At 39.9% G+C, this 13,901-nt stretch overlaps 2 protein-coding genes across 3 annotated transcripts in view; both read right to left on the bottom strand.

Annotated features, from left to right (window-relative positions):
* MIPOL1 (mirror-image polydactyly 1) overlaps nt 1-11,249 on the bottom strand; it is a 286,282-nt gene extending 275,033 nt beyond the window's left edge. The window contains exon 1 of the mRNA XM_080936131.1: nt 11,122-11,249. The gene's annotated coding sequence lies outside the window, so the exon portion shown is untranslated. The remainder of the gene's footprint in view (nt 1-11,121) is intronic.
* Nucleotides 4,450-11,250, bottom strand: LOC308435473 (ribose-phosphate pyrophosphokinase 1-like). 2 transcript variants are annotated; one of them, XM_080936139.1, is made up of 2 exons: nt 11,122-11,250; nt 4,450-6,436 (listed from the first exon to the last, which is right to left on the bottom strand). In XM_080936139.1, exon 2 carries the CDS (start codon nt 6,271-6,273, stop codon nt 5,317-5,319), a length of 957 nt encoding a protein of 318 aa, XP_080792265.1. In that variant the 5' UTR covers nt 6,274-6,436; nt 11,122-11,250; the 3' UTR covers nt 4,450-5,316. The 2 variants fall into 2 exon arrangements, with proteins under 2 accessions (XP_080792265.1, XP_080792266.1); XM_080936140.1 differs by lacking the exon at nt 11,122-11,250 and adding an exon at nt 8,747-8,855.
* Nucleotides 11,251-13,901: the final 2,651 nt, after the last annotated feature.

Below are 13,901 nucleotides of genomic sequence, written 5' to 3'. Positions count from 1 at the left end.
CATATTCACCTCTTCCCAGACCCACCTCCTCTTTCCATACCCATTCAACAGTCTCTCTTTTTTAATCCATCAAGTCTAATTAGTGCCACCCATTTATTCCTGAACATGTGGCCTTCAGCTGGAAGTAGTCAATATATATGGGACGACACTCTCAAAGAAGGTGACTTTCCCTTTCTCCACTGCTGCCAACCACAAGTAGCACAGCGCTTCTGTTGGTAGTAGGACTCCATGTTCTCTCCTCCTCTCCACACTGGCATTTATTCTGCCTTGAACTTGCACAGGCGTAATGTAAACTCAATAACTTCTTTAATCAGGACACAAAGCTAAATACATATAACTCAATAAAAGCACAATAAAAATCAGTTGCCAGCATAAGACCTTAAATTAACAGTAGTAACAGTAACATACTTTTCTCCTATAGTTTTCACATTCATGTAACAAATTTTAAATAACCCAGCAAATTAGTTGAACAAAATTACTTTTACAAATTGCTTCCTAGAACGTATTTTAAAATGATTCCTATATAATCATATAATGAATACTTACATCTTACATATTGGTGTTGTCATTTTTTTAAGCCTATTGTTTTTATTAAATCACTGTTTTAGGGAATCAAAAATAAAACCCTAGATTTGACAAATCAGTAAAATCTCCAAGTCAGAAAGTATTAGGAACTCTTTGTTTTATAAGCGAAGATGTATGACCAACAGAAACAGCCTGCATCCATAACCACAAACCTTTCAAGCAATGAAGAACATTTTGTTATATCTGACTTCCAAAAGAATAAACACCGCCAGGTCTGTGGAACCCAAGGATTTCTATGAAGAGGGCTAAATGGGAAGTTGTGAAACTTTAAATGTGAATTGCTTTAAATTGTTGTTTTGTTGCTTAAAACAAAACAAACAAAACCAAAAAATTTCTTTGTTTTCCTCTTGAGCATGAACTTTGCTAATTGTTTTCAGTATCAAATGGTTGTTCAGGCCAGCAAATTAAACTGGTTTTATTTAACTTGGTTAAGATAAAAAAGCCAGATCTACAAACAGAACACTATATACAAAAATATAAAAAGACCAGAAGACAACACCCAACACCAGGGATTTTAATACCTAAGTGAAAGTGAAAACAGGATCCACTCAAGCAGAAACAGAGGGAATCACAGCAGCAAAGTGAGATCTATGAGCCAACTAAGCTCTCTGGAGCCCCGTAAATTAGGCCTAAAGGGCTGTAGCCTTTGTATAAGAAGGCTCAATATGCGTAAACAGAAAAGGGCTTTCAACACTGTGCAGACACTTTAAATAGAATCCAAATTCAACAGAAAACAATAACAATAAAAGGGGAAAGCCCAAGTAGATGTTAGGAAGAAATGTGTTAAAATACAGAGATCACACACAAAAAAAAAAAAAAAAAAGGAAGAAAGGAACGGGAGAAAGAAATGTTAAAGAGTAGCCTGAAATTTTCTGTCACTAATAGTTACATGATACTCTTGATATTCCTAAAATATTTTTTAATTGCAAATACATTTTAAGAGGAAAAATCTATTGAAACCTTCAATGAGGAAAATAATTTCTCTGCTGTATAAGATATATTTACATGTAAAACCAAGTAATTGGTACTTAACATGATGGCATAAGACTATTATTCTAAATAATATGCAAACAAATTCTAAATGATAAGCAAACAAAACACAGCCATTAAAAGTAATTTATGGGCTTTAACTAAAAAGATCAAATTAATAATCAGAATGCAATAAGGACAATAGAAATTAAGATGCTGAACCCAGATTTTATCATTACAGAACTGTAAAAACTGACAGAATATTTTTAAACATTAACTGCAAAGCTTCAATCCATTTACCCAGATGAATTACAATAACCCTGTCCACTATGCCAGCTCATACCAGTGAATAAAATGCTCTGCTTTGGAATGTTGTAAGCAATAACACATGATATCTGCAACTCCCATTCCAACAATAAGCCTTTTGATATAAATTATGAAAGTGGCTTAAATTTATATCTAATTTTGAAGACAATAAAGTATTGACAATCGGTTTCAAGATATGCTAGCTTAAAATTTATCAGAAAAAAAATAATTTAAAATAATTTAAAATTTTTTAAAGTTAAAATTTAGATTATATGCACAATTGAGACCATTTTAACATGCTGATGTGATATCTATAAGAAATTACAAGCCAAATTCTAAGCAAGTAAAACAGTAATACAAAATTTTTTCCAGTTATGAGTATCTAGATGCTTGTGCTTCACTAATACACAAGCAGTAACAAAACACAGAGATGAAAATAGTCTACAAATTACCATTTTTAAATTATATAGGACTCAGAATAATGTGGCAGAGTAGAAAAAACAGATGCAAACACTAATCAAGATAAGGCCGAGTAAAATGAAAAATACTACTCAATCTAAAAAAGTATATGCATTAAAACTCACTACCCATACATAAAGGATCCTAATATGAAAGGCTGTAACTTATAAACAACAAACACTCCTGTTAAAAACTGATGAAAAGCAGATGCTGGTGAGGATGTGGAGAAAGAACACTCCTCCACTACTGGTGGGGTTGTAAACTGGTACAACCACTCTGGAAATCAGTCTGGTGGTTCCTCAGAAAATTGGACATAGTACTACCTGAAGACCCAGTTATTCCACTTCTGGGCATATACCCCAGAGATGTTCTAACATACAATAAAGATGCCCCACGTTCATAGCAGCCTTGTTTATAATAGCCAGAAGCCGGAAAGAACCCAGATGTCCTTCAGTAGATGAACGGATACAGAAATTGTGGTATATTTACATAATGGAGTACTACTCAGCTATCAGAAACAATGACTTTATGAAATTCCTAGGAAAATGGATGCATCTAGAGAATACATCCTGTGGTAACCTAGTCACAAAAGATGACATAATATGCAGTCACTGATAATTGGATACTACCCCCAGAAAGCTCTGAATACCAAAGAAACAACTCAGACTATATGAAGCTCAAAAAAAGAAAGGCCAAAAAGTGGAAGCCTCAGTCTTTCTTAGGAAAAAAAAACAGTAAGTGCATAGCACCCTCTCAAAGTGTGGTACACCTAGACCTTAAATCATTAATAACTCAAAAGCTAAGAAGATAGCCTTGTGGCAATTTTTGGTATTTAAAAATCATTATGTTTAATCTATACACACCAAAAAACTTGACTATTTCCATGTTACATTTTGTTTTACATGTACTTTATGCTTATTGTAACAAGTAAGATTTCAATGCATACTATCAAACCTTTAAAAAAATCAAGTACTGACAAAAATATATTCATGTAGTTTTATGCCAAAAGTCTTTTAAAAATCTGTACATGTATTTGTTTTTTGTTTTTTTTTTTTTTTAAATAAAGTTGTAAGAAAAAAATGCTGATGAAAAGAGGCTGGAAAGGCAGCTCCGTAGTTAAGGGCATCTGCTGAGCAATCGTGAGGACTAGAGTTTGGATTCTAGGATCCACAGAATGGAGCATCCTGGTGCGTGACTATAACCCAAGCCCAGAGGTGGATGGAGACAAGACAGTTTAGTCTTGCTGATCTGCACCTAGTTAAGCAAACAGGAGGCCAGGGTCAAGGAAGAACCCTGTTATCAAAGAACAGAGAGGACATAACTGTATGCTTCACCATATCTTAGAAAATAGGAGAGTAAGACCCAGATGGAGCAAGTTATAGATAAGCTAATACTATGAATGATAAAGACCAAACTTTATCTTAGAATCATTTACTCAATTAGGCTCCAACCTTCAGCTTGTGTTTGTCTTTACATAACTCAGCTTTAACAAGAATCTTGCTTACAGTTTTGGGTCTCTAAAACCTTGAAAATTTCATATCCCCTGGTTTGCTTTCATGATTCTATCAGTGGGTTTAACCACAACTCCCTGTACATGGATATTTTCATCCAGTGACCCTGACCCTACTCCTAACCGGCAACTTCCCTAGTCCTTGATTTATTTGAAATAGAGGCTGACTCTACATTTGCCCCACCCCCCCCCCCCGCAGTATTTCTGAATAAAAACTGCTAGCAACTTTACTACCCAGATGGCTTTAGAATACTGTCCCCCTGAAGGCAAGTGTATTAAGGGCGTAGTTGTCACATAATGGACTCGAAAGGTGAATGAATCTTGAGGACTCTTAGAGGATGGGTCTGAATTGAGGAATGGGTCACGCAGGTAGGCCTCTGAAGGGTTCATGCTGTCCCCAGACCTTCCTCAGTCTCTGCACTTCCCTGCTGTCTTCAGCTTAGCAGCTGTGCTCTCCAGATCATCCTCTCCCACAAGGCTTTACCTCCATCCAGAAATGGAGCAGGAAACTAAGAAGTAAAAATAAACCTTCTTTTTCTTGGGTATTATTCTAACAGTGACAAAACAAGCAAACAACAAACCTCAGTCTTTTTTTCTTTTTCTTTTCTTTATTTGGACACATGACATTTTATTAAGTTCCTTCTATACAAGATGATAAGATCAAATTGTTTAGTAGAAATATGTTCAATTGAGAGGCCAAACAGATCCAGGGAAGATGAAAGTCAAATACTTAATTAAAAGGCACTACAACACCACCTAAAATCCACCACCTCAGTGGTAGTAGGCTAAAAGAAGATCTTGCTACAGCAAATTACCTAATATGAATGTTAACAGTTACATAGCAAGAAGCAAGTCTGTCTTACAAAATATTTTCTTACAATGATCACTGAGTCCAAGATTTTTGGCCAAGAAAGGATCAAGGTAGCTCAAGGTAAAGCCAACTGGAAAGGAATGGGTGTAGAGAATCCAGGCTATAAAATTAAACAGATGACAACGGATTGGGCTTCTTCCTCCCAATAATCAATCGCTGCATTAAGCTAGTTGCCCCTGCCTTCCAGGATGCTTAACAGTTGAACTATGTTTACTAATGCTCAGAGTTCTTGCTACAGTGTAGCACAGACCTCTGAAAATGTATTACATACGGGCTGACTTTGTTGCTAGTTATTCTGAATGAAAGCCCCAAAGCATTCACATGCAATGGAGTATGAGCTCCGTCAATGCTGTCCTATGGACCTTGTGAAACACTCTCTTAACAGTCTATATATACATCTTTCAACAGCTGAGCTACAAGGTCACAATATAAACAAGAAAGCCAGGATGCAACAATGCAGGTAGGGCATCCTAGCAGTTAATAGCAATCCATCTTTCTCCAATGTAGGATAAAATCTAATATAGCTAATATGCGCTGTAAAAAGCTATACTGAAGCACCAATACCAAGAAAAACAAGGGATGGGGTTGGTTTTATTTTCAAAATGCTTCATAAGTATTATAGAGGAACATGGCTGAACAGGTAGGAGACAGATTCTCCGTTGTGGGTTCTCCTGATGGCTTCTGCAAGGATCATAGAGATGTCAATCACCTGTATTTTGGAGCAGTGTTTCATCTTGTCCTCCTGAGGTATGGTATTGGTAACTACTACTGCTTCAAAGCATGCACTGTTGATGCGAGAAATGGCTGGGCCAGAAAAGATTCCATGCGTCAAGATGGCATAAACCCTGGTGGCTCCAGCTGAGAGAAGCTTGTCAGCAGCATGACAGATCGTACCACAAGTGTCAGCCATGTCATCCACAAGTATAGCCACACGATCCTTCACATCTCCTACTAGTACCATGCGGTCCACTTCATTGGCCTTCTTCCGTTCCTTGTGAATCAAAGCAAAATCCACATTCAACCGGTCTGCAATGGAGGTCACTCTCTTGGCTCCACCAGCGTCAGGTGAAACAATGGTACAGTTCTTCCAATCAGATATATTCTCCCGTATCCACTTCAGGACAGCTGGCTCTGCATATAAGTTGTCCACTGGGATATCAAAGAAACCCTGAATTTGAGATGCATGTAGATCCATGGTGATAATATGATCTGCGCCTGCTACAGACAGCATATTTGCAACAAGCTTAGCTGAGATTGGAGCCCGGCTCTTGTCCTTCTTATCTTGGCGGGCATAAGGGAAGCACGGGATGACTGCGGTAACCCGGCTGGCTGAAGCAATCTTGCAAGCATTAATCATGATCAAAAGCTCCATTAGATTGTCATTTATCTCACCACACCCACTCTGAACAATGTAGACATCCTCTCCACGAACACTTTCCCCAATTTCCACACAGGTCTCCTGGTTGCTGAATTTCTTAGTCACCACCTTGCCTAGCTCCAGGCCCAGGCGGTCAGCTATTTTCTGAGATAAGTCCTGGTGAGAGCTCCCGCTGAAGATTTTGATATTTGGCATCTTGGGCAACTACCCAAACGTGCTCAGTGGTCACCACCGCCGCTGCGACAATCGCCTCCGCACCCGCTACCTCTGCCGCCGCCGCTGCTGCCGCCACCAATTGCCACTGCCGCCTCTGCCGCTGTTGCTGCTACTGCTACCTCCGACGCTGCTGCCACAGACACTGGAAGAAGTCAGCAGGGAGCCTGAACACCAACAGTACTGTGTTGCTATTCCGCCATCTACAGAATCTTTTCAAGCACACACACACATTTTTTTCTGGTCAACCAAAGAGACCTGAATACATTTGTCAGAACTAAAATCATAAAAATGGGTGTAAACTTACAACAAAAATAAACTATAAATCAGTAACAAAAAGATCTAGAAAAATCCCTTAGCAAATTCATACTTCAAAACAGAAGTTAAATCTTAAAATATTTTTAAATAAATAAAAATAGTAAGATGATGTGTTAAAATTTGTGATATGTATGTAACAGATCAATCTGAGATAAATCTATAGCACTCAAAAAGGAAGAATCATCAATACTTGAGCCTCCAATAACAAAAAAGATATAGGTATCTCTTCACCAAGGACACAGCAGGGGCAGGAAAGATGGCTCAGAGGTGAAGAGCACTAGCTGCTCCTCTAGAGGTCCTGAGTTCAATTCCCAGCAACCACATGGTGGCTCACAACCATCTGTAATGGGATCTGATGCCCTCCTCTGGTGTGCCTGAATATAACAACATTGTATTCCTAGACATAAACAAATAATTCTTTAAAAAAAAAAAAAAAAAGGACACCGGTTATCTGAAATCACATGCAGTATGTGTGTGTGTGTGTGTGTGTGTGTGTGTGTGTGTATGTATGTATATATAAAATGGTTTACTATACATACTTAGTTTTGATGAACTTAAGCACATTCAATCCTGAGCACTTAAGATTTAGCTACAGTAAAATATTAATAAAGCTAGAAATAATACAGATTAATCAAAATTGTATACTATAATAATAGTTTATAACCATCACTTTATTAAACCAGGATAATCTCTAATGCATTCTAAATACCTGTCCCTATATCCACAGGTATCTCACTTCTCACCTCTACCAAGGAAACTTCTCTTTGCACAATGACCAGCACAGAAAACCACACCTAATCAAAACGCAGACTTGCTGAAATAAATCTATAAAACTCCTGCCCCTGAGGCTCAGGGACCACTGAGGAAGGAAGAATGTAAGAATCAGAAGAACAAGTTCAGTTCACTGTGAGATTGTGCCTCCTAAATATCAGAAGCTGTAATTATCAAATCTCACCCAACATAACTGTCACCTAAAATGACCTGAACAAGGATGACACCAGTAGATATGCTCACATGGATAGGGTGACAGAGACCAAAGAACTACAGGCAACTAACGAATGCTGAGAGTGAGAGGACAGGCTCACCAGAAGAGCACACCAACTGGTTATCCAATACCAAATGGAAACATAAATATAAGTAACACTATAAAGACTTAGCAGATTGTATTATTTATTTGAGAGAGAGAGAGAAGAAAAAGGGTCATTAATTTGAAAAAGAGCTGGGATGAGAGTATAGGAGGGCTTAGAAGGAAAAGGGGGGCTGGAGAGATGGCTCAGTGGTTAAGAGCACTGACTGCTCTTCCAGAGGTCCCAAATTCAATTCCCAGCACCCACATGGTGGCTCACAACCATCTGTAATGGGATCCGATGCCCTCTTCTGGTGTGTCGAAGACAGCTACAGTGTACTTATATACCTTAAAAGGTTTAAACTAAATATTTATACATTATAAAATAACACCACTTCAAAGAAAAAAAGAATTCCCCCCAAACGTGTATTAGGGCTTTAAATATGTCAACTTTTTGAGTTCACAATTGTATTTGTAGAAAACTAGCTTCTCACAAAAAGCAAATGTGTACGTATAAGAATATAAACTGCAGCGCTGTACATATGTACATACCGGTGCCCATGTGATAAAAGATGTTATTATCCTTATGGTAACCAGTAAAAGAATGCTAAAGCACATGCAACATCCAAAATAACAGAATACAAAAGGTACAATAAAAAATGTAAACAGTGAGATGATCCATCCTGGACCAAATTACTTAAGAGCATGAAGCCGACCCAAATATGGGGCTGGAGAAATGGCTCAACAGTGAAGAGGAAGGGCTACTCTATGTGGGGACTCTATACTTCCCAGCATCCACATGGTGACCTCACACTAGTCTTAAATCCAGTTCCAGTGATCCAATGCCCTCCTCTCGCCTCTGCAAACACCCATCAAGCTTACATGCTACACAGACATACATGCATGAAAATATTTACATACAACATAATTTTTAAATGCTTAACATACATCCAATTTTATACACAAAAGAACCAAAAGATGGCTGACACAACTATATCAAAATAGAAAAAAAAAGTAGAGACTAGGAAACACTCAAGAAACACGGTAACTGTCCGGCATGCTGCCACACACCTTTATTCTCAGCAATTGGGAGGCAGAGGCAGGAAGATCACCGTAGGTTCAAGGCCAATGTGGTCTTCATAGCCAGTTCCTGGACACTCAGGGCTACACAGAGAAATTCTGTTTCAAATAATAAACTAACAAACAAACAAAAAAAATATATCAACAAAATACAGTATATCATCATCCAGACTGGTTCCTAGAATACAAAAAGACTAAAACAGAAAAAAAAATTAGTTATATCCAGACAAACTACAATTTAATAAAAAGTATTATTCATTGACTACAACAGTGTTTAGTCAATGTATTTATAGTTTATACAAGAGTTATTTAGTGAAGTAGATTAAGTTTCTACAATATAATCATTGAACATTATGTTAAAAATAAAAGTATTATCCAGGGAATACAGAATTCTAGAAAGATGTTCTTTGACTTCTGATGGACTACATCCTGATAAATATACCAAAAATGCATGTACTACACCTAAGCCATGAAATACCCGAGCTGAACACAATGTACTAAAGACCACTAGTTGCTGGTTCTCCTGTTATCACCTAGGAACTGCAGCCTGCAGCCATCGCCCGGCGTCATGAGCAGTATCTAAGACTATCTCCCCCTAGCCTAAATAAAGCTTAAAACTACAAATGCAAGATACCACTTCTACTGACTATCAGTTTCTCACCATCCCAAAGCCAAAAGATCTAAGGTGAAAGACTGTAAGTCAGAGACAATAGATACTTTTTTTCTTCAGCTTCTCACCAAGACAAACTATTTTAAAATAAAAAGTTTAAAAAGAAATCAGATAGGCTTTAAAACAAAAAGTATCCCCAAAGATCAACTGAGTCACTGATAAAAAGAGGATGTCTGGATTACGGAAAAATAGATTAACCATAAAGCTGTATACTATGAATAGCATGACCTCAAAAATTATATATGTACATATACATGTGTGTATGTGTGCATATGTGTGTGTGGATGGATGGGGTGGATGTGTATCCAGGGAGAAAGACTCCATTATTACAAAACGAGTTTTAACATATAACAAATTGTCAGTTCTTACTACTACTAAAACAGAATTTATATATATACAAATCGTTAACAGGAGAGATTTGAGCAACAGCATTAAGGCTCATATAAAACAACCCATCCGCTGACAAATCCATATCGCTTGTGCAGACATGTTTTATAAACAGCTAGATACAGATTACTAACAAGTTTTAGAGATTATTCATTTGTTCACAAAATATGCCCATGTTTTATATATTTCTTTCTATATGGATTATATTTCACAATAAATTTTTTAAAGTTACTATAATTTTTTTCTATTTATCAAAGTTCGTTACACGGCAGCAAAATCCTCAAGATAAAATACAAAGAGCCCTGTGGGGTGGTGCTCTCATTTAACCCCAGCACTTGGGAGGCAGAGGCAAAATTTCTGAGTTCAAGGTCAGCTTGGTCTACAAAGCAGTTTCTCCAACAGCCAGGACTAAAAGCAGGCTGTCTTGAGAAAGAGGGGGGAGGAGTGGGGGGAGAGAAAGGCAGAGACAGAGATAGATGTTGACATGTTTCAAGAACAAGAAGAGTATTACAAACTACAGTAAATTTAACCCTGTTATAGTCTGGTTATTTCCAAAATGTATACATATTAAGCATAATGAAAGCAATCTCAATGTGTGTATACACTAGTCTAATACTTTAAATTTATAATATACCACTTACATATATATTAAAATATAATAAAATCTAAAACAATACTTTAAATTTTAACAAAGTCACAACCAGACTTGCTTTTAACAAATGCCAAAAGCAGTTCTATGAAAAATTTGTCCTAGGCGTTTCTTAATGACCACCCTAGTCTATCCTGCTATCTGATAAGTTTATCCAACTTGCAGTACTTCGCCAATACCACTGGGTGGTGTCATCCTCCAGTTAGAAAAGTCAGCTCTTGGACGTAGAGAACCCAGAGTCTGCAGCTGCACCGTAGTACTTACTGAGCTACTGTGGGGTTTTTGATCGCACTTTGAAGGGTGAGAAACTATGGATCGCTAAGTGTCCCGGAAGGGAACAGAGTGGATCCACGGTCCAGCCAGAACTGAAACCCAAACTTGTCTACGCTTAGAGGAAAAACTGCCTACACCTCTGAGTCAATGTCTGGCCTCTTTTTTTAACTTTTGAAAGACTACACGCCATGATGCCGAAACCTGGAGGAGCGGTGTGTCACCTGAGGACGCCGCGACGTCGGCCCCCAAGGGTGGCCGGCGCTCTCGCGGTCAATTCTGCACAGCAGTCCCGCACCTCCAGGGGCTGCGGCCGGAAGTCCCGAGAGGGCTGCAGCCCACCCTAAGGTTCCCTCCCCTCCCCCCACCGCTCCCGGTCCACGCCGTTACCTGAGGAGCCGTGGGATCCTTAAGCGCCCACTCCACTCGCGCAGTTCCCGAGGCCCGTGGTGCCGCCACCGAGGGAGCCAATCGCCGTGAGCCCGCTGAGCGCCCCTGAGTGTCCAAGAAGGGCGGGGTGGGCGAGAGGAAGAGGGCAGCACGCACGCGAGAGCCCGCGCAGAGGAGGCTGCACGCACGGAGCATGCGCGAACCCGCCTCGCAGCAGCGGGGCGGGGCTTCCGGCGAGCTCCCGGGCGTCCGGATGGCTCAGGGAAGCGGGAGAGCCATGTGGCCTCTGTGTGGCGCTCAGTGGGAGGAGCAGACAACTACTCCGCCCTGACTCTGGGGAAACGCGTGGTTCCGGTGCTCTGCCTCCGGTGCACCATCTTCACTGGGCGGAACTGTGCGCAGTGGGTTGCCGGGACCGGAGGGAACGTCCTGCGAAGTGAGCCACAGTGAGACCTAGAAGTTAGCCAAAGGTTTCAGAAAAGCCTTAAAGCTGGTGACATACTTACTTCAGGACTAGAGTGTACTAGAAAGTGTTCACTCTCAGAATTAAAAAAGCCTAGATGCCAGGGATATTTTTATTGCAAAGAATAGGAGTAACGTGGAATTATGTTGGAACTGATGTAACTGGTAATGATAGTATTTTTCTCCTACATCCCACCTTAGCTTCTTTGCTGGTGGTTTAGTTGGGATTCTATAAACCCCACTCCTCAGTTACCAGGCAGCAGCCAGGTATGCTCCCCCCCAGTGACCAGACACTATAAAAGGGGCTGCTTGGCCCCTCCCTCCTCTCTCTCTTGGCCTCTTGCAGCCTTGCTCTTCCCCCATCCCTCCTCTCCCCCCTCTCTCTACGTGCTCATGGCCTGCCTCTTCTCTACTCTTAAACTTTTCCATTACTCTCTACTGCCTTCTTAACTCTCCCATGACCTAAATAAACTCCATTCTGTACTATACCATCAGGTGGCTGGTCCCTCAAAGGGAGGGGATTCCCAACATGCCCCCCCCAGAGGCATCCCCTTGCCCCCAGGCCTTGCTGCATCTCCATGGGCCATATGTCCCCCACTCTCCTCATCCTTTCCATAACATTAGTATTATGCTATTAAAATCACTTTAACTTACTATTTTCTATTTATGGAGGGCATATTGCATGCCAAGTAGTCTTCTGGGGTAACAGGCTTATCAATAATGGTAATTTCTTACACCCACAGCAGAAATTAAGCATAAAATGGTGACAGCCACACAAGCTAATAGACAAAGTTAGTGAAAGACTATTTTGGCTTACAGTAAAGAGGTAGTGTCTATCATTGTAATGAAGGCAGGATGGCCAAGTGGCTAGTCATCAAGTCAAAAAGCAGAGAACAAGTGGGCTCTACAACTAATAATCAGTGACCCATCTCCAATAGCAAAGCTTCACTTCCAGAGGTGCCATATAACTTCACAAAGTGATGTGAGGTATGAAGTATGGAAGAAAAAAAATTAATGACTAGATGGAAATTACTTGGAATACAGCATAATACTCAAGTTTCATTATGTATGTAATGTAACTAATGACTAGTACTCTGAAGTGGCTTATGACATATTCAGGCTTTAAACGCATTTTTAATTTTATGTATTGCAGGGTTGAACCATACTTTTATGAAAACAGATGGTTGTGCACCTCTCTAATTCTAAGCTTTGAAGACTGGTTGTGAATTCTAGGACAGCCTGGGAGCCATAGCAGTTTAAAAAAAAAAAAAAAGGAACTAACTTCTTAAGCATGCACCGTTGTAAAATTAAAAATTAAATTGTATAAATTGTATACTTCCAGTATACAATAGTGTTCTATGTTAGGATTTTACTGACACCATGACCAAGGCAACTCTTACAAGGACAGCATTTTATTGGGGCTGGCTTACAGGTTCATAAGTACAGTCCATTATCAAGGCAAGAGCATGGCAGCATGCAAGCAGGCATGGTACAGGCAGAGCTAAGTTCTACTTGTTCATCTGAAGGCTACCAGCAGACTTCCAGGCAGCTAGGGTGAGGGCCTTAAAACCATGGCCACAGTGGCACACGTACCTTTTAACACTGCCACTCTGGGCTGAGTTTATACAAGCCATCACATGTTACAAAGAGAGTAAGATAGCAAGACCAGAGAAACAGAGACTCAGCACAGAAAACACAAAATCTTGAGGCTCCACAGTCCACAGCTGGAACTGCTGGACTCCAATAACCTTACACAACCCTATGACTCTACCTCTACAGCCTAGAACTACTGGAGTCTTTGTTATAGGCTTGTTCCCATCCATGTTTGCACTTCCTTAAGTGCAAGTTCCAAAATCCTAACATCTCCAAGATCATCTCTCCAGATTTATGCACAAGTGTCTCTTAAGGAGTGAAGGACTTTGTACAGGTCTGTGCTAAAGTTCCAGAGAGCTGAGGCCAGGCAATGAGTAACACCCTTCATGCCAGATAATCAGTGCCACTTGGACAAAGCCTCCAAGTTCTTGGCCATCTTGGACCAGAGTTACATCAGACACTAATTTTAAGGCTGATCTGTACCACTAAACATTTTAGTGGGTGCTTGTTTTATGCAGAGTGACATTCTAGGTTCGCTCTCCAATCAGATGAATCTGCAAATTCCTAAGATGGAGCCTTTGATGGCTGGGCCTTACCCATAGGTCACCTTTACTATTGTCCCAGTGCAGAGTAGATTTGTATTTTGTGCCACAGATCACTTTAATGACCACAGCTGCTTTCTCAGCAGTCATCTTGTCTGCAACTTTAAACTTGGTCACAAAATG

This window comes from Micromys minutus (assembly GCF_963924665.1).
Source record: "Micromys minutus genome assembly, chromosome: 1".
Classification (NCBI taxonomy): Eukaryota; Metazoa; Chordata; class Mammalia; order Rodentia; family Muridae; genus Micromys; species Micromys minutus.
Note: the sequence above shows the minus strand (reverse complement) of the source record. Positions and strands in the feature narration are given on the sequence as shown.

Bases quoted from the DNA above. Each gene is read 5' to 3' on its own strand.
- LOC308435473 (XM_080936139.1), bottom strand. From the start codon at position 6,273: ATGCCAAATATCAAAATCTTCAGCGGGAGCTCTCACCAGGACTTATCT.